This window comes from Lactuca virosa, chromosome 1 (genome assembly GCF_052849685.1).
Source record: "Lactuca virosa cultivar CGN04683 chromosome 1, Lactuca_virosa_CGN04683_v6, whole genome shotgun sequence".
NCBI classification, from domain to species: domain Eukaryota; kingdom Viridiplantae; phylum Streptophyta; class Magnoliopsida; order Asterales; family Asteraceae; genus Lactuca; species Lactuca virosa.
The window spans coordinates 66,690,230-66,714,051 of NC_136426.1; the positions used below are offsets into that span (position 1 = coordinate 66,690,230).

At 37.9% G+C, this 23,822-nt stretch overlaps 1 protein-coding gene and 1 non-coding gene across 2 annotated transcripts; both read left to right on the forward strand.

Annotated features, from left to right (window-relative positions):
* The first annotated feature begins 584 nt into the window (after positions 1-584).
* Positions 585-5,292, forward strand: LOC145104985 (putative sulfate transporter 3.4). Its single transcript, XM_079042135.1, has 13 exons — positions 585-928; positions 1,046-1,094; positions 1,181-1,388; positions 1,605-1,776; positions 2,076-2,141; positions 2,251-2,364; positions 2,445-2,561; positions 2,756-2,882; positions 3,038-3,324; positions 3,483-3,673; positions 3,766-3,851; positions 4,782-4,858; positions 4,985-5,292. Exons 1-13 carry the CDS (start codon positions 665-667, stop codon positions 5,126-5,128), a joined length of 1,902 nt encoding a protein of 633 aa, XP_078898261.1. The 5' UTR covers positions 585-664; the 3' UTR covers positions 5,129-5,292.
* An 18,309-nt stretch (positions 5,293-23,601) lies between these two features.
* TRNAR-UCG (transfer RNA arginine (anticodon UCG)) lies at positions 23,602-23,675 on the forward strand. Its single transcript has one exon. It is a non-coding gene; the product is annotated as a tRNA-Arg (tRNA).
* Positions 23,676-23,822: the final 147 nt, after the last annotated feature.

The following is a 23,822-nucleotide window of genomic DNA, read 5'->3' on the forward strand; positions in this document are numbered from 1 at the left end:
GGATGATGACACTAGTCTATAAGGAGTTGTGGACAAATAAAAAGCCCAAACAAATGGATATGCAACAAGGCCATTAAATTCCATATCAATGGACAAAAATGGAAACTTTACAAGATTCTATAAATTAGAAATATTAGTTTGGATCGGCTTTACCTCCAATACTTTTTATGCTTATTTTTTAATTTAATAAATAGATAATGTATTAATATGATTACGAAGGTCATTATAAAAATGATGATCTAATTTGTTTCATAAAATAGTTCAAACGGTGGTAATATATATTTAAACGGTATGATTAATTTGACATATTTTGCTAGCAAAACTTTATGAAAATTACTAAAACTTTTAAAAAGTAAAAGATAATATTAATCAAATCGTCCCATTAAAAAGTTGTAAACATTTATACATTTCGACCGATTTTAATCCGCCATAGAGATTCAAAAAATGAAACCAAACCATAAGCAAGTATAATCTCTATATTGCCCCTGGGTTCCCAATACAATTTCCAATCATACCCTTCTTCTACACCTTATTTAAACCCGAATTGCCATTCCGTTAATAGATATAAAAAATGGGTTTAAACATAGAAGTGGAGGACAATTCGGGTCCGGGTCATGCTCAGCCAGAAACCACCACCATTTCTATATTAGTTCCGTCGGAAACAATGGGGACACAGCCACAGGAGCTACACGGCGTTTGTCTACCGCCGCAGAAAACTACTTTTCAGAAACTCCGGCACAAACTCTCGGAGATTTTCTTCCCTGACGATCCACTCCACGGATTAAAAAACCAAACACGCTTAAACAAAATCCTCTTCGCTCTTCACTTCGTCTTCCCAATCTTTCAGTGGGCACCTAATTATAATCTAACCCTCTTCCGCTCAGACGTCGTTTCTGGTCTCACAATTGCCAGCCTTGCCATACCTCAGGTATAGCATACACTATATATACATATATACATGCATGATAGATTGATACATTCCGAATTCATCATCATCTTCAGAATTACTAAATGAGTTGATTTTGCTTTTCAAATTGGTTTGCAGGGAATAAGTTATGCAAAGCTTGCAAATCTGCCTCCTGTAATTGGCCTCTGTAAGTTTTTATAATTTTTTTTTTTTTTTTTGAAATAGTGTATATAAATACATTTACTTACTAGTTAAATATGGAAATATGATCAGATTCAAGCTTTGTGCCGCCATTGATATATGCTGTACTTGGGAGTTCTAAACATCTAGCGGTCGGGCCGGTTTCCATAGCTTCAATGGTGATGGGAACAATGTTGAACGACGCCGTTTCTTACACCTTAAACCCAGTTCTCTACCTTAAATTGGCTTTCACTGCTACTTTCTTCGCTGGCCTCTTTCAAGCTTCTCTTGGCTTTCTCAGGTACCATTAATGTATTGATTCATCCATGATACATACAAATACGATACGATGCAACAATTCATCGTCTCTTTAAACAATAAACGATCAGATTATGATTATGATTTTGCATCTGATCACTATTCACTACGTAAACGCAAAATCAAACCAATACGCACATCTTACATATATGTTATCGAATTCCAGGGAATTGAGTAATGGATATATCTTAATCTACAGGTTAGGTTTTTTAATCGATTTTTTATCGAAGGCGACACTTGTTGGTTTCATGGCTGGGGCAGCTGTCATTGTCTCCATGCAACAACTCAAAGGGCTACTTGGGATTGTCAATTTCACTAGCAAAATGCAAATAATTCCCGTTTTATCGTCTGTTATCGAGCGAAGAGACGAGGTAACGAGTAAATAATCATTAATTGTTTGTTATATCAATTTCATGCAGTTATATTTCTAGAGGATCTCAAAACCCATATATATATATATATATATATATATATATATATATATATATATATATATATATATATATATATATATAAAGACAATTGTTTACGTCTGTTTATTGATGCAACCCAACGATAAATATTCAGAGGCTTATTGATTATTTTAAGTGATTGGACTTGTTTATGATATTTTTTTAGATTTTAAATTCAATTTTATATATAATTTCTTAATATTTAATTATTTATGCAGTGGTCTTGGCATGCTATTATGATGGGCTTTAGCTTTTTGGCATGTTTACTGACTACAAGGCAAATTGTAAGTAATACAATTAAATAAAAATATAATGTTACAAGAAGAATACCCTGTTTTTGCATTTTAACCCAAATTTTTATGCTCTGTTTCTAAATTCTTTTGATCAATGCAGGGATTGCGAAAACCAAAACTCTTTTGGATATCAGCAGCAGCTCCATTGACATTAGTTATTTTGTCAACTCTTATAGTCGCTCTTTTCAAATCAAAGCTTCATAACATTGCAACTGTAAGCTTATATTTTACAAAATTAGTACCTGTAGTTTACATTTTAACACGGAGCTCCATAACTTTTAAGTTTCTTCACAGATTGGTCAGTTAAAGAAGGGTTTGAATCCATCCTCGTTAGACATGCTCTATTTTCATGGAGAATTTCTAGCTGTTGCAGTCAAAACCGGCGCTGTTACTGGCCTATTATCCCTTACAGTAGGTTTCCTATACAATTTTCAACCCTAAAAATGACTTGATATAAATAAATCAATCGAACCTATGCCACGAATGCTTTAATTTGATAGTTTCTACTCCGAAATTGGAATCCTACTTGATGCATTGTCGAGTTGTACTGTACATCAATTGGAATGAATCCATGATCGATTCATTATGTTCATTTTAATTTGTAGGAAGGGATTGCAGTTGGAAGAACGTTCGCATCGTTTAAGAACTACCAAGTCGATGGAAACAAAGAAATGATAGCGATCGGACTTATGAACATGGCCGGTTCTTGCTCCTCTTGTTATGTCACTACAGGTTCGATTTAAGAATTGAATATGAAAATGGAATCCAATTCAATTCCATTTCCTGAAAACAACACAGGAATGGAATTCAACTACATTCCAATTCCTGTTCCTACTAGATTCAAATTTCTTCATATTTCAATCCCATTGACAGATTCCAATTTGTAGGGTCGTTTTCCCGATCAGCTGTGAATGAAAATGCAGGGGGGCAAACAGCAATGTCCAACATTGTAATGGCATTAACAGTACTTGTAACACTCTTGTTCTTGATGCCCCTCTTTAGATACACCCCAGATCTAATATTGGCTGCAATCATTGTCACTGCTGTGATTGGACTAATGGATTATCAAAGTGCATTTCGTCTTTGGAAAGTTGATAAACTCGATTTTGTAGCATGCTTATCGTCCTTCTTAGGTGTTCTATTCGTCTCAGTCCCTGTTGGCCTTGCAGTCGCGGTAATCTTTCCAATATTCTTCAATAAAACAATCAGTCTGTTATGAGAGTTTCAATTCTAGTATGAACTAAACCATTTTAGAAGTTGTTGGAAGGATAACATTAGATTTTCAAAATATATCGCTTTTTTCTAATAATTGTTTTTATGGGTTTATTGTAGGTGGGAGTTTCGGTATTTAAAATATTGTTACACGTGACACGACCAAATACGGGTGTCCTAGGAAATATTCCGGGCACCCAAATCTATCAAGATCTTGATCGATATAGAGAAGCTCGAAGGGTGCCTTCGTTTTTTATACTTGGTATTGAGGCTCCAATCTACTTTGCTAATTCGACTTATCTACAAGAAAGGTTAGTTACATAAAATCTAAAATGTAATACAATGTTTGTAATATACATATACAAATAAATAATAAATATGAAACGCCAAAATAATGTTGCAGGATGTTGAGATGGTTAAGGGAGGAGGAAGATTGGATTGCGGCAAACAATGGCAGTACTCTAAAGTGTGTCATCATAGACATGACTGGTATGTTATCATTGAAGACTCAAAGTGTCCGATTTCGATTCTATTTTATATACAAATTATAAGTTCCCCAAGTTTATATATTGTATTTAACTTAATGTGTTTACTGGATAAAATCATAAAACTAATAAATTTAGTTAAAAAAATAGGTTAGACCCTACAAAAATCGGTTAAAGTATACAAGATTCTAAAATGTTATATTCAGAACAGTTGGATTATTGAATTATTTATAGTTTTGTAATCATATTTAATGTTTGTAAAACTTAAACAAATTAAAAAAGATGGATAAAAATAAGAATTGATGGTTCGATCCAACTCTTTTAGTTTGACTCTTAAAAGTGGATATTTTTAGAATATAACCGGTTTATACGAAAAAATGCTGAGTTATACTTATGGCGAACGAGTAAAAAATAACAAATGACATGGTTAAAAATTGTTTACACTTTACATCATATTCTGTAGGTTTGAACAAAATAAACAACTTGCTTGAAAATAAAGCAAGGGTTAGAACAAAATAATGAAAAACGGATATATGGAGGAGAAGAAAGGATTGCTTAAAAGTTAAACTTTTCTCTTATAATCAAAACGAAAACAACTACAACTATATATGGGCAAACAGAAAAGACGTTACATTCCAAGACTTGTTAACCAAGTAAAACTTCCTAGTTTGACTAAACTACTAACTTTCCTTATACACTTAAGGTTGTTGTAACAATATTTCATATAATTTTGACCTTCTACCAATCTGATCTAACACATTTTTATATGCTCTAAAAATTAGTGTGCTTTGGAATGGTATTTACACCAAATCTCTCCGATTACTTTCATTTTATGACATAGTCAGAATTTTTGTCCGATTTATTTGTTTTAATTTTCTGCTTATTTTGTAATAACAATAAATTTCTCCATGTGAATTGCATGTAACCTCTTAAGCTGTGACGGCCATGGACACAAGCGGCCTTGCCATGGTGAACGAGCTCAAAAGGATGTTAGAAAAGCGATCCCTTCAGGTTAGTTTTATTTATTATATCGGGTAGTATTGTACAACCTAGTGGAGCATTGTTGTCCGTATATAATATATAGTTATATACAAACAAAAAAAATAACAAATTCCATTGTTTAATTTGGAAATATAGCTTGTGTTGACAAATCCAGTAGGAAGTGTGATGGAAAAGCTACACAAATCGAACAGTTTGAAGTCGTTTGGGTCGGACGGATTGTATATCACTGTTGGTGAAGCCGTGGCCCATGTCTCGTCATCGTGGAAAGCTCAATTGTGAATTTAAACCGTAAAAAGAAGTCTTAATTGTTTAGTTTTATTTACCATTAAAATTACATGGTTAGCGTAGATATCACAAATAAGTTGTGAAAAAATTGATTCAAGCCAAAACAATAAATATAAAATAATCGATACATTATCTCATTTTTGTCGCTCTTAATTAAATCATCTCATGTAATAATACATATGGGGAAGTTGAATTAAAGATTCATAGTTCATGACTTTATGCCTTGATTTTTATATCTTGATTACTTGATTGGTCCAATACTGCAAATCTCAACAACGGTTTGGATTGGACCGGGCCAAAACAAAAAAAGAAAAAATTCTTTGCGTGATCCTTAATTTATTAAGACACTGGCTTTTTATATAACAGATTTTTTATTCTTTCAAACTATTTTCACATTAAAATTGAAATTGATAATATGTTCAAACGATATATATATATATATATATATATATATATATATATATATATATATATATATATATATATATATATATATATATATATATATATATATATATATATATATAGGAATGATCATTTGAGAACTCATAGTTTCCCGAGAACCCGATAACCGATTGTGAGCCGTTAGATTAAAATAATAAAAGGCTAGGATGCTCAGTGGCGTTTTTGTAAATAAATGGGAAAATTAAACACGGGGGTATGGTTCTGAAATTAATCGAAGGGCATTTATGGTACTGAAGAGATTATCCCCCAAATCAATCGATGTCGCTCTCAAATCTCTCATCGTCTTTGTCCGTCATCCCTCTTTCTCTTACAACTTCATCGTCGATCCTTCCCCAATCCATAACCATCGCCTAACATCTATGGTTTCCTCCGTCAAATGTCTCCGCTATTCATTGAATCGGGTAAGGTGAAGACTACTAATCCATGGTCCTTATCCTCCGTATCATCGATGGTGAATCCACGAGCTAAGAGATCGATGTCATTAGTTTTCATCTTCAATTGCGACAATAGATTGCCAAATACTTGAATATTCTATGATGGATCTTTGATAGCCGAAGTATGTGTAATCACATCGTACAGAAAGAGATCCTCACTGAAGATCAGACTCACACACATGCGCTGAAGATCGATGAAGGACCACAGTTATTGTCGATTTTCAACAAAATCATCGCCGATTTCAATGAAATCACCATCGATTTCTAGCACAGGTGATCAAAATCACACACATAAAGTCAATTATTGCTCATCACAACTCAGGTAAGTTCAATTAGTATTCCTAGTTTTATGAATTTGAACTTTTGATTTTGCAGTTCTTGGTTGCGATTATGAACGACACACCGATTTGCCTCGCCGTGTCGGAGCAATTACTCTGTATCACGAGCAACACCTTTGTCAATCCATTGTTCCTCATTGCAGATTCCTGAGCCATTCGATCTCTTGACATGTAACACGAGCTCCAGATCACTCCAATTCCGTGATTTGTCACCGCCGGTGATACTTTCATCAGCCGGTGTACGACCGCCGTTACACAGTTCTCGTCTTCAGAAATCGTCGTCCGTCCTTCGGTACATGTCGACACCATCTCTAGTATATTCTTCACTTTTTCAATCACTGAAACTGTATTTTTGGACCGGAGAGGATTTTACCCGGTGGTTCTCACGATCCCCTGGCAGACGAGTTCCTTTTTCGATTGGTGAAATGTGTTAATCTAGACTCGAATTAGCCTTCTAAGGTACATCTTAATGCCTCCTCTGTATATATTCAATCAAATTTTGTTCATCATTAAGCCCAATGCCAAAGTGATAGGTTTTAGTTAGTCCGTTTGATTTGAACTATTGTGTTTCTATGCCTCTGCAAATTGCTGATTAAGATACTTATTCATTCGATTTCAAGAACAGAAAGTGGTGATTACCTCAAGTGATTTTCATACTTAAAAAAAACTTAATTACCTCAAGTGCTTCATCCAGCTTCATCAAGTACTCCTCTGTTGTGATTCGACTCTGTTGACAGCATAATAAAATTGTGTAAATCCCATAATAAGCACAAATAACAGAATTTATAGAACAAATAATCAACTTACAGGAACTTCAACTGGCTGATCAATGTATCTCCTGACCTTATAATCCTAATAAAAAAATAAAATGGAAATATAATTAATTTAAGTTCAAACTTGAAGTTTAAGTTATATGATTTAGAAGAAGGCAACTCACAAGTTCCTGTAAACATCAACAGGGATTTGCTCAATTTAGTTCTTGCTATCTCTTTTGCAAAAGAACAAGATCAGATTCTTTCAAGGTATTCTTTAAAATTGTTTTAATAGAACTTATTGTATATGGTGCTTACTATTGTTTTGGTTTATTTGCTTTGAATGTAGCAACATAGCTGGGTTTATTTGGATCACTGATATTGATATTCCAAGGTTTGTGTAACATCCCGAAATTCAGGTACAACTATTTAACCCTTCTCTTTTGTCAAGTTGTCAAGAGTAGCCCTTGAGTGGAAATTGTAGCAAATTAGTACGCTGCGCGTACTTATGCGCTTATTTTGGACGCGGACTCGCCTAGGTACGCTGGGCGTACCCAGGGTTACGCTGGGCGTAGTTGGCCCAGGTGCAAAACCCTAATTGTGGCTTGAGGGCTCTAAAAGGAATGAGATGGTCTTGTCCCCAGCCACCATCCCTCAGAGAGAAACCCTAGAAGAGCAACTTTATCGTTCTAAAGCTAGTGTGTGTATTCTTGAGCAAGAAAGTGCCTTTGTGTGTTAGTAAAGAAGAAGAGGAGGTTCTTGTGGAGGCTAGAAGTTGGAGTACAAGCTTGGATCTGAGTTCTGAGCTTCACTTGGAGGTATAAAGCTCAAAGCTTTCCTTGTTATTTTTGGTTTGTGCTTTATGGACCATTTCTAGGGTTAAAGTCCCAAAGGTGGAGACTTTATGAGCATAAAGGACTCCATGGACCTAGATCTGTCCCATTTCAATGATATTCGTGTTATAGATCCATAAAGTTTCCATCTTGGTCGTTGATATGAGGTCATGCTTGTATTATGAGCTTTCTAGAATTGGGTAATGGAATGTTATGGGTGTTAGTGACTTGTCCAGCCATGCAAAGGCTTAAAGTCACCAACTTTATGGATTAAGAGGCTTAGAAATGGTCAGATCTAAAAGTTGGACGTGGGTCTTAACTGTTTAAGACCTCAAGAGCTAAGGAGTCTGAAACTGGGAGTTACGCTGGGCGTAATCCCAGTACGCGCGGCGTAGGGGGTCGCGTTCCCCATTTCTGTGAGGTCGCCGGGTACGCCCAGCGTACAGGCTTGGTACGCGCAGCGTAACCCGGAGAGTTGACTTTTGTTGACTTTTAGGGTTTGGTCAACAATTGGACTTTTGGGACCATTGAGGGGTAAAATGGTCTTTTAACCTTCTGAGAGGACATAGGAAGGGATTAGTCTAGCCTTGAGAGCCGTTTATGATTTGAAATAATTGCTTTATGTGATTAGGCGGGGCTAGGTCGTTGTTTCGAGATTCAGGGATATCGAGCACGTGAGTTACTAGACATCATACGAGGTGAGTCTTCTCACTATACTGTACCTGGAAGGGTACTTATGTGTGACCGGAAGGTCTTGTATGCTATGATGTATGTGCTATATGCGGTTATGTGATATGTATATGCTATGTATGATTATGTATGATATGGACCGGAAGGTCAAGAGGTTACGGACCGGAAGGTCGATAGGGGTAGGACCGGAAGGTGTACCGGGATTTGGGACGAGAGTCCCCTGAGACACATGGATCGGAAGATCCTACAGAGTTGTAGCCTGGAAAGGCGTATGTGTGGCATGTGGTATTTTGGGGAACTCGCTAAGCATTTATGCTTACAGTTGTTATGAAATGTGTTTCAGGTACTAGCGAGGACCGTGGGAAGGCGCCGGCATGATCCGTACACACTTATGGAGTTTATGTTATTGAGATTCTGGGACATGTTTTTGGTTATGACACAGTGACACATTATGTTTTGTGATTATCATGTGAATGAAAGTATGATTTAAAAATGAAAAATTGTTTTGAAAATTTACGTTGTTACAAGTTGGTATCAGAGCCTTGGTTTGAGGGATTCGGGTGCATCTTCGGATGAATCTGAACTCAAACTGAGGAATCAAGGAAGTTTTTCATAAAATAAACAATTTTTCTAAAAGAGTAAAAGATTTTGAGAAAGACAGAAGGAAGCGGTGTGTACGATCAGTCAGCGCCCGAACGGTGATTTCCCAAAATACCCTTACATTATGTGTTATGAGACATGTTATGATATGATATGCATGCTAGAGTTGGCTAGGTATTCATATTAGGACTAGAGTGGCCTGATTTTGTGATGCCTTAGCCTAGGAAGGATTTTGCTGCTATGTGATGCTTGAGAGCGAGTAGGTAGCAGTGAGGAGCTGATGAGAGGTCTACCGAAGGGTAGCCTATGCCAGTGAGATATAGAGTACTTATGATTTGGGATCCAAGGAGGAGGACTTAGGGTGAATACTGATGCGGTGTGGACGGTAGTATAGGGCCCGTACTACTGAAGACACCGGAGCAGTGCGCACTCTAAGTAAGAATCCATTGGGTACCAAGGAACAAGTAGGGTTGAGTTATCGAGTGCGAGTATGCTCGAGCGAGTCTCTGATATTCTTATGTTGTATTTCAGAGACATCACAGTTGGGACACGCCACAGACCTGAGTTGAGCGGCGTGAGTGACGAGGAGCTTCGTCAGATGATCCACGATGAGGTGGCGGCGGCGATCAGGGCCGAGATTCCGGAGATGTTTGGGTCTATTAAGACCACACTGATTGAGACTTTCGATGAGCGGTACGCCGCGGTGACTGAGGCTGCTGCTGCTGCAGCTACTGCAGCGGTGGCTGCTGCCAGACCTCAGGGAGGTGACTCGTTGTTGCTTCGAGAGTTCAGCAACACGAAGCCACCAGAGTTTGATGGGACGCAGGATCCAATCGCTGCGATGAGATGGATTGCTGATATTGAGGGATGCTTCTACACGTGTTCATGTCCGGAGCATCTGAGGGTACGGTTCGCATTGAACCAGCTTCGCTTGGGAGCGAAGGACTGGTGGAAGTTCGTGACGGCGAGCTTCACTCTTGCAGAGATTTCAGCGGTGACCTGGGAGAGGTTCACCACCATGTTCAGAGACGAGTATGTTCCCCCGGTGGAGAGGGAACGGTTGGTACAGGAGTTCTTGACCCTCAAGCAGGGTACTGATTCGGTTACTGTGGTTACGAGGAAGTTTCATGAGAGGGCGGTGTTCTGCCCTGAGTAGGTGTCTACTGAGCAGGCACGTATGAGCCGGTATTTGGGCGTTTTAAGGAGGGATATACGGGAGTTCGTGTCGAACTCGACTTACCGGACATTTGCTGAGCTTCAGGCAAATGCTCGGAAGAGGGAGATTGAGTTGGAGACTCAGGCCAGGGAGGAGGCCGAGTCTCAGAGGATAGATCGGCGGCTGGCACAGTCTCAGCCGGCAGCAAAGCGGGCTAAGTCCGCTGATACGAGATCTGGAGGCCAGAAGGGCCGCACTTGCGGAAAGTGCGGCAAGGGGCATGATGGGGTCTGTTGATCGGGTGCTTGCTACAAATGTGGCAAGGAGGGGCATATCACCAAGGATTGCCCCAAGGGATTTATGGTTTGCTTTCATTGCAACCAGACTGGCCATCGGAAGGCCGAGTGCCCGCAGTTACATCAGGGATCAGCACAGGGATCTGCCCCTACTGCTAGGGTTACCGAGGTTCGGCCAGTGAAGGCCGAGGCACTGAAGGCTCGTGGGAGAGCTTTCCAGTTGACAGCGGATGAGGTCCGCGCAGCGCCCGATGTTGTGGCTGGTATGTATTCCTTATTTATTTATGTTACGTTGAGATATTGTGCTTATATGATGATATGTGTAGGTACTTTTCTTGTGAGTTCTGTACCTGCCTTAGTGTTATTTGACTCGGGTGCGAGTCGATCGTTTGTGTCGATAGTGTTTAGTCGATAGTGTTTAGTCGGCACATCAGTAGCAGGCGAGAGGCGTTGAGTCGACCTCTGCGAGTTTCCATAGCTGACGAGCGAGCGGTGTATGCTACGGAGGTGATGCGAGGATGTGTACTCGAGATCTTCGGTGTTGAGTTCCCGATAGATTTGGTCCCGATAGCGATGGGGGACGTGTGTGTCATAGTGGGCATGGATTGGTTGAGCCTATTTGGGGCTGTGATAGGCTGCGAGCGACAGTTGGTGACGATACGAGACCCTAGTGGGGGAGTACTTACGGTGTACGGCGAGGGTACCCGATGTGGGTCAGCGTTCTGTTCAGCTGCCAGAGCGAGACAGAGTTTACAACAGGGCTGCAGTGGGTTTGTAGCCTATGTGTTGGACACACGAGAGGCCGCTGGGAGGCCGAGTTCGGTGGATGACGTTCAGATAGTGCGCGAGTTCCCTGATGTTTTTCCCGAGGAGTTGTCGGGAGTGCCTCCCGAGAGGCATGTATAGTTCCGCATTGATTTGGTTCCGGGGGCAGCACCTATCGCCGAGGTGCCTTATCGCCTTGCGCCGCCAGAGATGCAGGAGTTATCCTCGCAGCTTCAGGAGCTGCTCGGGAAGGGGTTTATTCGACCGAGTAGTTCGCCATGGGGAGCGCCGATCCTTTTTGTCAAGAAAAAGGATGGTTCACACCGGATGTGTATTGATTACCGGGAGTTGAACAAGCTGACGGTCAAGAACCGTTATCCATTACCGAGGATCGACGATTTGTTCGATCAGTTACAGGGAGCGTCTTGGTTCTCCAAGATTGATCTGAGGTCTGGATATCATCAGATGAGAGTGCGTGATGAGGATATCCAGAAGACGGCGTTCAGGACTCGTTATGGGCATTACGAGTTTGTGGTGATGCCTTTCGGGCTCACCAATGCACCAGCAGCGTTCATGGATCTCATGAACAGGGTGTGTAGACCGATGTTGGATCGTTCGGTGATCGTGTTCATCGACGATATACTGGTGTATTCGAGATCTAGAGAGCAGCACGAGGAGCATCTGAGAGAGATTCTCGGGGTATTGAGGACGGAGAGGCTTTATGCCAAATTCTCCAAGTGCGAGTTCTGGTTACGGGAGGTCCAGTTCTTGGGACATCTCGTCAACCAGGAGGGGATTTTGGTCGATCCGACCAAGATTGAGGCGGTTATGAGTTGGGAGGTGCCGAGATCTCCCACCGAGATCAGGAGTTTTCTAGGACTGGCCGGCTACTATCGGAGATTTATCAGGGATTTCTCCAAGATTGTCGTGCCTCTCACCAGGTTGACCCGGAAGGGTGTTGCTTTTTCATGGGGTCCAGAGCAGCAGACCTCGTTTAAGACACTTCGCCAGAGATTGTGCGAAGCCCCTGTGCTAGCCCTCCCGGAAGGGATGGATGATTTTGTGGTGTATTGTGACGCATCGATATCGGGGTTGGGTGCGGTGCTTATGCAGAGAGGGCATGTAATAGCGTATGCATCGAGGCAGCTGAAGCCTCATGAGACGAGGTATCCCACCCACGATCTGAAGTTGGGGGCAGTGGTGTTCGCCCTCAAGATTTGGCGTCACTATTTGTATGGGGTTCGATGTACCATTTATACGGACTATAAGAGTTTGAAGTATCTGATGGATCAGCCCAATCTGAACATGCGTCAGAGAAGATGGTTGGATGTGGGAAAGGATTATGATTGTGAGATCCTGTACCACCCGGGCAAAGCTAATGTGGTAGCCGATGCGCTGAGCCGTAGGCGGAGAGTGCCCCGATTCAAGGCACTTGTATGAGGTTGACAGTGATGACCCCGGTGTTGGACACCATTCGGGAGGCCCAGGCAGAGGCCGTGATACCAGAGAACCGCAAGAGGGAGCGGGTGATCGGGCAGGTGTCCGAGTTCGTGACGGATAGTCGAGGGCTGATGACCTTTCAGGGCCGGATTTGGGTGCCGTATGCAGGCGGCGCACGTACCATTCTGATGGAGGAGGCGCATAGATCGAGGTTCTCGATCCATCCCGGCGCCACGAAGATGTATTTGGACCTGAAGAAAGATTATTGGTGGCCCTGTATGAAGAGGGATGTTGCGTGGTTTGTTGAGAGGTGCTTGACCTGTCGCAGGGTTAAGGCCGAGCACCAGCGTCCGCATGGCAAGTTGCAGCCGCTTGAGGTTCCCCAGTGGAAGTGGGAACATATTTCCATGGATTTCATCACCAAATTGCCAAGGACCGCAAGGGGTGTCGATGCAATTTGGGTGATCGTCGACCGGCTAACGAAGAGCGCGCATTTTCTTGCTATCAGTGAAAGCTCTTCTGCTAAGAGGTTGGCAGAGTTGTATGTGAGAGAGGTGGTATCGCGTCATGGAGTACCGATCTCGATTGTGTCTGATCGAGATGTACGTTTCACTTCCAGGTTCTGGAAGAAGTTCCACGAGGAGTTGGGTACGAGATTGCATTTCAGTACCGCCTACCACCCACAGTCGGACGGGCAGAGTGAGAGGACGATTCAGACGCTCGAGGACATGCTTCGAGCATGTGTGTTGGACTTCGGGGGAAGTTGGGACACGTACTTGCCGTTGGCTGAGTTCTCCTACAACAACAGCCATCATTCTAGTATTGGCATGCCTCCCTTCGAATTGTTGTATGGGAGGAGGTGTCGGACTCCCATTTGCTGGGGAGAGGTAGGGCAGCGTGTGATGGGTAGCACTGAAATAGTGCTTCAGAAGACAGAGCAGATACAGCAGGTTAGACAGAGGTTACTGACGGCTCAGAGTCGTCAGAAGAGTTATGCGGATCGACGACGATCCGAGCTGGAGTTCCAGGTGGGGGACTTCGTACTCCTGAAAGTGTCCCCTTGGAAAGGAGTGATCCGATTCAGGAAGAGGGGAAAGCTGGGGCCCCGGTACATCGGTCCGTTCATGGTGACCGCGAGGGTGGGCAAGGTAGCATATCGGTTGGAGCTACCTGCGGAGTTGAGCCAGATTCATGATACCTTCCATGTGTCTCAGTTGAGGAAGTGTATAGCCGACGAGTCGGCAGTGGTGCCGCTGGAGGACATTCAGGTGGATGCGAGCCTGAATTATGCTGAGAGGCCAATCGCGATTGTGGATCGAAAGATCAAGGTTCTGAGGAACAAGGAGGTGCCCCTGGTTCAGGTTCAGTGGCAACATCGGAGGGGGTCTGAGCTGACCTGGGAGACAGAGTCAGAGATGCGGGAGCAGCATCCGGAGTTGTTTTCAGCATGAGACTTCGAGGGCGAAGTCTGGTTCTAGTGGGGGAGAATTGTAACATCCCGAAATTCAGGTACAACTATTTAATCCTTCTCTTTTGTCAAGTTGTCAAGAGTAGCCCTTGAGTGGAAATTGTAGCAAATGAGTACGCTGGGCGTACTCAAGAGTACGTTGCGCGTACTCATGCGCTTATTTTGGACGCGGACTCGCCTAGGTACACTGGGCGTACCCAGGGTTACGCTGGGCGTAGTTGGCCCAGGTGCAAAACCCTAATTGTGGCTTGAGGGCTATAAAAGGAATGAGATGGTCTTGTCCCCATCCACCATCCCTCAGAGAGAAACCCTAGAAGAGCAACTTTATCGTTCTAAAGCTAGTGTGTGTGTTCTTGAGCAAGAAAGTGCCTTTGTGTGTTAGTAAAGAAGAAGAGGAGGTTCTTGTGGAGGCTAGAAGTTGGAGTACAAGCTTGGATCTGAGTTCTACAGAGGGAGGAGCTTCACTTGGAGGTATAAAGCTCAAAGCTTTCCTTGTTATTTTTGGTTTGTGCTTTATGGACCATTTCTAGGGTTAAAGTCCCAAAGGTGGAGACTTTATGAGCATAAAGGACTCCATGGACCTAGATCTGTCCCATTTCAGTTATATTTGTGTTATAGATCCATAAAGTTTCCATCTTGGTCGTTGATATGAGGTCATGCTTGTATTATGAGCTTTGTAGAATTGGGTAATGGAATGTTATGGGTGTTAGTGACTTGTCCAGCCATGCAAAGGCTTAAAGTCACCAACTTTATGGATTAAGAGGCTTAGAAATGGTCAGATCTAAAAGTTGGACGTGGGTCTTAACTGTTTAAGACCTCAAGAGCTAAGGAGTCTGAAACTGGGAGTTACGCTGGGCGTAATCCCAGTACGCGCGGCGTAGGGGGTCGCGTTCCCCGTTTCTGTGAGGTCGCCGGGTACGCCCAGCGTACAGGCTTGGTACGCGCAACGTAACCCGGAGAGTTGACTTTTGTTGACTTTTAGGGTTTGGTCAACAATTGGACTTTTGGGACCATTGAGGGGTAAAATGGTCTTTTAACCTTCTGAGAGGACATAGGAAGGGATTAGTCTAGCCTTGAGAGCCGTTTATGATTTGAAATAATTGCTTTATGTGATTAGGCGGGGCTAGGTCGTTGTTTCGAGATTCAGGGATATCGAGCACGTGAGTTACTAGACATCATACGAGGTGAGTCTTCTCACTATACTGTACCTGGAAGGGTACTTATGTGTGACCGGAAGGTCTTGTATGCTATGATGTATGTGCTATATGCGGTTATGTGATATGTATATGCTATGTATGATTATGTATGATATGGACCGGAAGGTCAAGAGGTTACGGACCAGAAGGTCGATAGGGGTAGGACTGGAAGGTCTACCGGGATTTGGGACGGGAGTCCCCTGAGACACATGGATCGGAAGATCCTACAGAGTTGTGGCCTGGAAAGGCGTATGTGTGGCATGTGGTATTTTGGGGAACTCACTAAGCATTTATGCTTACAGTTGTTATGAAATGTGTTTCAGGTACTAGCGAGGACCGTGGGAAGGCGCCGGCATGATCCGTACACACTTATGGAGTTTATGTTATTGAGATTCTGGGACATGTTTTTGGTTATGACACAGTGACACATTATGTTTTGTGATTATCATGTGAATGAAAGTATGATTTAAAAATGAAAAATTGTTTTGAAAATTTACGTTGTTACAGTTTGATTGAGAGCTTTGAACTTATTAAATATTAAATATAGAATACAAATTAATTTTGTGTTGTATTTACAATTTTAGGAAGAAAATCACATATCTAGCTCCATCAGGAGGAGAACTTCCGAGCAAGTTTTTGTTAATGGGAAGCTTAACCTGGATTGAAACCTAAACTGCAAGTCTTCATTGCCAATTTTTTTTTGTTAATGTAAGTCGTTTCTTTTTTTATCCATGTAGCATTGAGGGCCCAACAAGCAAACTTGGGTATTTAATTTGTAGTATATGTAGCAAAATTCTGAATGGATGAATGTGCACAATAGCAATTTGAACCCATCAAATGATGACTGGATTGGAGTTTTCTCCCCTGCCAATTTCAGGTTCTTATCATTTGTATTTTCTACTTTTGTCAATTTGTTGATTATATTTATAGCATCCTACTTCCATTTCTTAATTAATTAATAAAAAATGCATTGCTATAATTGCATATATTTCTTAAAGTATAATAATTTTGAGAACATATTTTTTGTCCCACCTTTTTAGGTGGGACAAAAAGCTGCAATTTTAATCCATCTTGGGATAAAAAATAGACCTGATAGTCTATTGTTTTCAGCATTCAACCTGCTTCCCTGAAAACTCAAGAGTCAGCCCTCCGTATTTATGCACTACACCTATTAAGGTTTGTTCTTTTATTTATGACATGGGTCCTAGATAGTTTTTGGATGTGAATTTTAAAAATGAGTAATCATTTGCTAAAAGATAGGGATAGTTAGGTAATTTTACATATATCTCAATAATTAGTTATCTTGCAACAACTCGTTACATTATTATCCAAATTTAATTATTTTGTCGTATATAATATCCATTGTATTAATTTGGATGTGATTCATATATTTACATGTGAATTATATGTGATTCACATGTGATTCACATGTAGATCATATGTGATTCACATATTAATCACATGTAAATCATATATGAATGATATGTGATTCACATGTAAATCACAAGTGAATCACATAGGAATTACATGTAAATTACATGTAAATTACATGTAATTCACATATGAATCACATGTAAATCACGAGTGAAACACATGAATTACATGCGATTCACATGTAAATAACATGTAATTCACATATGAATTAAATGCGATTCACATGTAAATAACATGTAATTCACATATGAATTACATGTGATTCACATGTAATTCACATATGAATCACTTGTGATTCACAAGTAAATCACGAGTGAAACACATATGAATTACATGTGATTCACATGTAATTCACATATGAATTACATGTGATTCACATGTAAATCACATGTAATTTACATATGAATCAGATGTGATTCACATGTAAATCATGAGTGAAACACATATGAATTAAATGTGATAAACATGTAAATAACATGTAATTCACATATGAATTACATATGATTCACATGTAAATCACGAGTGAAAAACATATGAATTACATGTGATTCATATGTAAATAACATGTAATTCATAATTCACATATGAATTACATGTGATTCACATGTAAATCACATGTAATTCACATATGAATCATATGTGAATATCACATTATATAATCACATGATATAATCTCATGATATAATCTCATGTGAATCTTAAAAGATACAATCACATGATAGTTAAAAGATACACATTATATAATCACATGATATAATCTCATGTGAATCTTATATGATATATACATGTACATTTTTGTGAGTGTTCTTGCATTAATCATTTTTTTAATTTTCTTGTAGAATTTAAAGAATTTGTGGAAAATATTGAAGAGGTGAAAAGTGATAAATTGAAGAAAAATATGAAAATCTTGATATGAAGAAATGATAGTATTGTGAATCGTTGTAGTTTTTTTTATATTTTATTTTGTATTGAATAAAATACTTGTAGTATTATGTTTATAGATTGATTAATAAAATTAAGATTTTTTATGATTTTTACTTACGAATATGATTGTATAAGAAAATATTCATATATGCATTTGAAAACATATGCATATATGCACCTAAAACGTTGATTTTTTTGCTAAAAAATTAGAGTTTTTTTTTTAAATATTATAGTTTCTTTTAAATATACTGATTTTTAAAAATTTACTTTTTAATAAAAAATGCAGTTTTTTTTAAATATACTGCAATTTTTTTGCAGTTTTTACTTTTTAATAAAAAATACTGCAGTTTTTACATGTAATTCACATATGAATCACTGCAATTGTTTTTTATAAAAACTGCAATTTACTTTTTAAAAATAAATATATTTAAAGAAATTGCAGTTTTTTTGAAAAAAATTGCAGATTTTTTTTTGAAAAAAAATGCAGTTTTTTTTTTGTTTTTTGGAAAAATTACTATTTTTTTGAAAAAAAAAAGTTTTTTAAAAGAAAATTGCAGTTTTTTTGAAAAAATTGCAGTTTAAAAAAAAATCATTTTTTTTAAATTCATTTTTTCTGAAAAAATTAAAAAAATCTCCATTGAGAAAAAACGAAAATTATTTTTTTTAAAAAAAAAATATGAAATTTGATTTTTTATGTTAATTTTTAGAACTTTTATTAATCTTTCCAATAACAAAAAAAATTAAACATTAAATAAGATTGGTAAAATGACGATCATGTCTTTAATGAATTAATTTCGATCCAACGCTCCACTTTTAGTTCTCGGGTTCTCGGGAAACTTTGAGTTCTCAACCGATCTCAACCCTATATATATATATATATATATATATATATATATATATATATATATATATATATATATATATATATATATATATATATATATATATATATGAGAAATTGTCAGAAAAGTCCTAATATTTTCAGGAAAATTACACTTTAGTCCCAAGATTTTTTTTAAACAAAAAAGTCCCGATTATTTTATTTTGGCTCAAGTTTACAAAAAAGTCTTTTTTTTTCTTTTAACAGGAAATGACATATTATCGTGTTTTTAAAAATAATCGGGACTTTAATGTTCAAAACAAAATCTTTGGACTAAAGTTTAACTTTCCTGAAAATATTAGAACTTTTCTGACAATTTCCCTATATATATATATATATATATATATATATATATATATATATATATATATATATATATTATGACATTTATTTAATCTATAAAAGGATAAAATAATCATTTAGTCTCATTCACACATTTATTTAGTTTGAAAACATATATTACCACACTATATTAAAACCAATATCATTAGTTAGTCGCTTTACTCATATATACAGTATATAACTTGATACCATGACTTAGGTAGTGTTTGTTTTCTCTGCAAATCTGCGTGACCTCTTCTGTCTGTGCCGCGCAGACCACGTGCAGACATTAGCCTTCGCAGACTGTTTGTTTTTTTGAAGACTGCAGACCTAAAAATGTCTGCGCGCCCTCTTCTTGGCGCAGATGTGGACCAGAGTCTTCTAACATCTTCAGACATTTTCTAGCCTAAAAAAACATATATATCTTTATTTTTTTTAAGTTTTTTTTAATTTATAATTTTTCAACTTTATTAATGATAAACAATTTGAAAAAAAAATTACAAAACTTAAAAAAAAAACTTTCAACGATACAAACATGATATTTTTGACAAATTTATATATAAAAATTTATTACAATAATAGTCGTTGAAGTTGTTTATATAAATATGGAAAAAAAATCATAATATATTCTTATATTTTTTTGTCAAATTTTGTAAAACATTATTTAATACAGTATCGTCAATTCTCTTGAGAAAATATTTATGGTACGTTTTTAATGGATTTAATTGAAAAAATCAAAGTTTATTTCCATCCATTTATGTATCAAATTCTTTGATCACTAATTATAATGTTTAGTTATAACTTTGCAAACAAAGTTGTTGGTTTTTATCAAATATATACGTTAATTAATACCATTTTTATCTTTATTTTTTATACAATAATACATAAAAGTTGATCTAGATTCGTTAATTATTTATAACAAAGTCATAAAAATATTAAAAAATCACTTTGAATGGAAATCCAAAATTTTGAAATATTTTTGAACCAAAAACAAAATCAAACATAATTAATTCTAAATTTTATTCGGCCCAATTCAGTTATTCATTTTTATTTGTCAAACCTGTCACCTTGGTTAGCATGCTGACCAATACAAATTGTTACCGATAATATTTTTCCATGCTGGACTCATTTGTAACGGGCAATACAGCACTCGGCCATACACAATAATACAATACAATAAAATATACTATACAACCCCCCCCCCCCCCCCCGACAATCAGAACGGAAGATCGTGAGAGAACGATCAGACTGGATCTGAAATCGAGAAATAAGGAGGGTAGCCCTTTGGTGAAGATGTCGGCATACTGAGATGACGACGGGACATGTAAAACACGAATCTGTCCCATGACGACCTTGTCGCACACAAAGTGAATGTCGATCTCAATGTGTTTGGTGCGTTGATGTTGAACCAGATTGGTAGACAAGTATACAACACTCACATTATCACAATAAACTAGAGTAGCAGAAAGCGGTGGATACAGAAGCTCACGTAATCGATTACTAAGCCAACAGGTCTCGACAACAACATTCACAACACCACGATATTCAGATTCGACACTGGATCGAGAAATAGTACCTTGTCTCTTTGAGGACCAAGAGAAAAGGTTATCACCGAGAAAAACACAGTAACCAGAGGAGGATCGTTTGGTGGAAGGACATCCAACCCAATCTGCATTAGACGACGAGAAAAAGATGTATATAACTGTAGGCCATGATCGAGTGTGCCACGGTTGTATATGAGAATGCGTTTGAAAGCCGCAAAGTAAGGCTTGATTGTTCCTGAATAAGCAGACCTACTAAATTGCATATGTAATGCTAGGTTTGGTAAGTACAGTATGATTTTATGTTTGTGCAGCCTTATATTTTGTCATTGGGAGAGGACATGATTGAGAAGATGAGAAAGAAGAATTGTTGGTCACAGAGGGTGAAGACGACAAGAGGGGGGGGGGGGGACGACTTGCTAGGGTTTTTAGCCTGATACCATGCTATTGAGAATATTTTCCCTTACGGCTTGTTCCCGAGTTTTTTTTAGTAAATTCATTAAAGAAAAGGGAAGGAAAATTTTGACAGAAAGAAAGGGAGGTGAAGGAAAATATTCATTATTCCGTGTTCCTGAGTTCGAAGGAAATGAGAGGAAATGAAAGGAAAAATTTAAGTTTTTGTGTTCCCGAGTTAGAAGGAAAAATAAAATAAAACTTAAAATTTTCATTCCCCTCACTTTCTTCCCAAATCCGCCCAATTTGGGAGGAAAATATGACTCCAAAATCCTTTCCCTCCCCTCACTTTCCTTCCATTAATGAATCTCGGGAACATTTTTTTCCTTCGACACCCCTCACTTTCCCTCCGTATCCTTCCATTTCTCTCCTTAAGTATAACTCGGGAACAAGGCGTTAATGGACTCATTTGCATTTCACTAATAAATATACAATGTACAATGGGTTGGCTATGAATGAGCCATACAACACTGGGCCATACACAAGAATATAATACAATAAAACATATTATACAATATGTCTAACACAAATGAACGTGGATGAGTTAAACCAAAGAAGATTGTCTATAAACATTAAATAACTACAAACAAATGCACCTTCAGAATAAGTGTGTGTAAGTCTTTGTTATAAGTTATAATCAAATAAAACAATTAATTGCATGGAGTTAAATTACATGTTGTTGACCGAATCTGTATTTTTCTAACAACTAAAATATTTTATTAAAAAGTTTAGCAAGTAACTTGACAACGAAAAACAATTACATCAGGAAATGAAAAATCAGGTTCTCAGTTCTACATCCAACTCTTCCAGTTCGGATTAACTTTCTTGTACCTCTTACAATCCCCAAAAAAAGAGTTATGATCTTGTGGAACAACTCTTCTTTTTTGTTTAACACAACCAAACAATCAATTATTTCTATACACTCATATCACCCACCAAGTAGCAAGGCAAATAGCTTCTAAAATGTTTTTTACTTTCTTATTGCACCTTAAAGCCGTGGGCCACGTCTTCCAATCAATAAAGACAGTAAAGATGAACTTACAAACCACACCCAATACCCACGTTGTGCTAAATCTTTAATTTAACCATGTCACAATCAACTAAAAGATGATTCGTTGACCACTCCATCAGATTACAAGCCAAACAATGAGAGGTATATCCATACCTTTGTGCATTAGATTAACTATTGTTGGAAGTTCATCTAATGCAATCCTCCAACAAAGAACATTAACCTTGATAGAAATGAGAGAGTTCAGTTAAACACATTATTGCCAATAACCAATGTGTGTTCGTCGATATATCTCCTAGTCAATGCCATAGTGTAATCCCCAAGACCTACACAAACTATTGGCCTAACTACTTAACCCTTCTACAATAACAAAAGTAGCATCCCTACAAGGATTATCAAAAGGACAAATAAGGAAATCATAACCCAAATGAAAAACAAAAAATTGGAGTTGAGATTTCTAAATAGTAGGATCGTGGGACGTAATGGTTTGAGACTTCAACTTGTTAAACTTGTCTTGTACCATACACTAGGAAGTTTATCATACCATTCAAAGTATTTATAATCTCTTTCTCATATGGGAAAGACCTGCAACAAAAGTATATTATTGCATGCTTTTGTTATTCCAAGAGACTGGAAATCGATTTGATAATCCATAATGACACCTCCTAACGAGTTGATTCCTTATTCTTTTCAGACAAGTATGTGATGACGAACCACTTGATCAACCTAGACAAACCATATATTTTTTGGAGTTGATGTGAGAGAAGAAGATAAGAAAATGAAGTATTAAAACCTAGCTTTTTTTAGGAGATGTCTCTTATACATCCTATAATGCCATGTATGAGTCAATATGGCTGCCACAACACCTACTTGGCATGTGAGCTCCAAGGATAAATGATACAGGGTGACTTGATGGATACCAGTTAAGTGGTCAAAATTGAAAAAATAAATAAATAATCTAATATATTTTATATCATTTTGCAATGTTATTAAAATAATTACAATTTCATAAAACGATAAACTCTTTTTTCTAGAATGGTAAGAAAATAGTTTTGATAGTGCACAAAATAATTTATAAAATATATGGTTATTTTTGTGATCAATTTAAAAAAAGAACAAGTATTTCGTGATACATCTATCTCTTGATTGTTTATTTAGTGATTATCTTTATTTTTTTAAACATCAAACTAACATACTCCTAAATATTGTCTATGTCTTTTAGAGAAAGTTGAACTCATGATCTCTTATTGGAAAAAATCAAACCTTACCGATAGATTAAAGACTATTTGATGATTATCCATGATTAGTTTGAGTTACAAATACATAGATTGATATTGCTTTCCTTATTCTTTTAGTACGAAATAAAATACCTATCTACATTATATGTACTGAACTTGCTTTGGAATTTAACTTTCAGCAAAAACTTTTTGTATTAGATAATTACATCTTTACGAAACTTTTATCATCAGCACGACCGCATAGCGCAGTGGATTAGCGCGTTTGACTTCGGATCAAAAGGTCGTGGGTTCGACTCCCACTGTGGTCGCTTAAAATTTTGTTATTGTTGCAAATCTGTTTAATAGATATTGAGTCACAATCTGTAATTTTTAATGGTACCATACTACCAGTCGAAATTGCTTATGTTTATTCTTCAACAATTTTTATAAATTTATACATGATAAATCTATAAAAA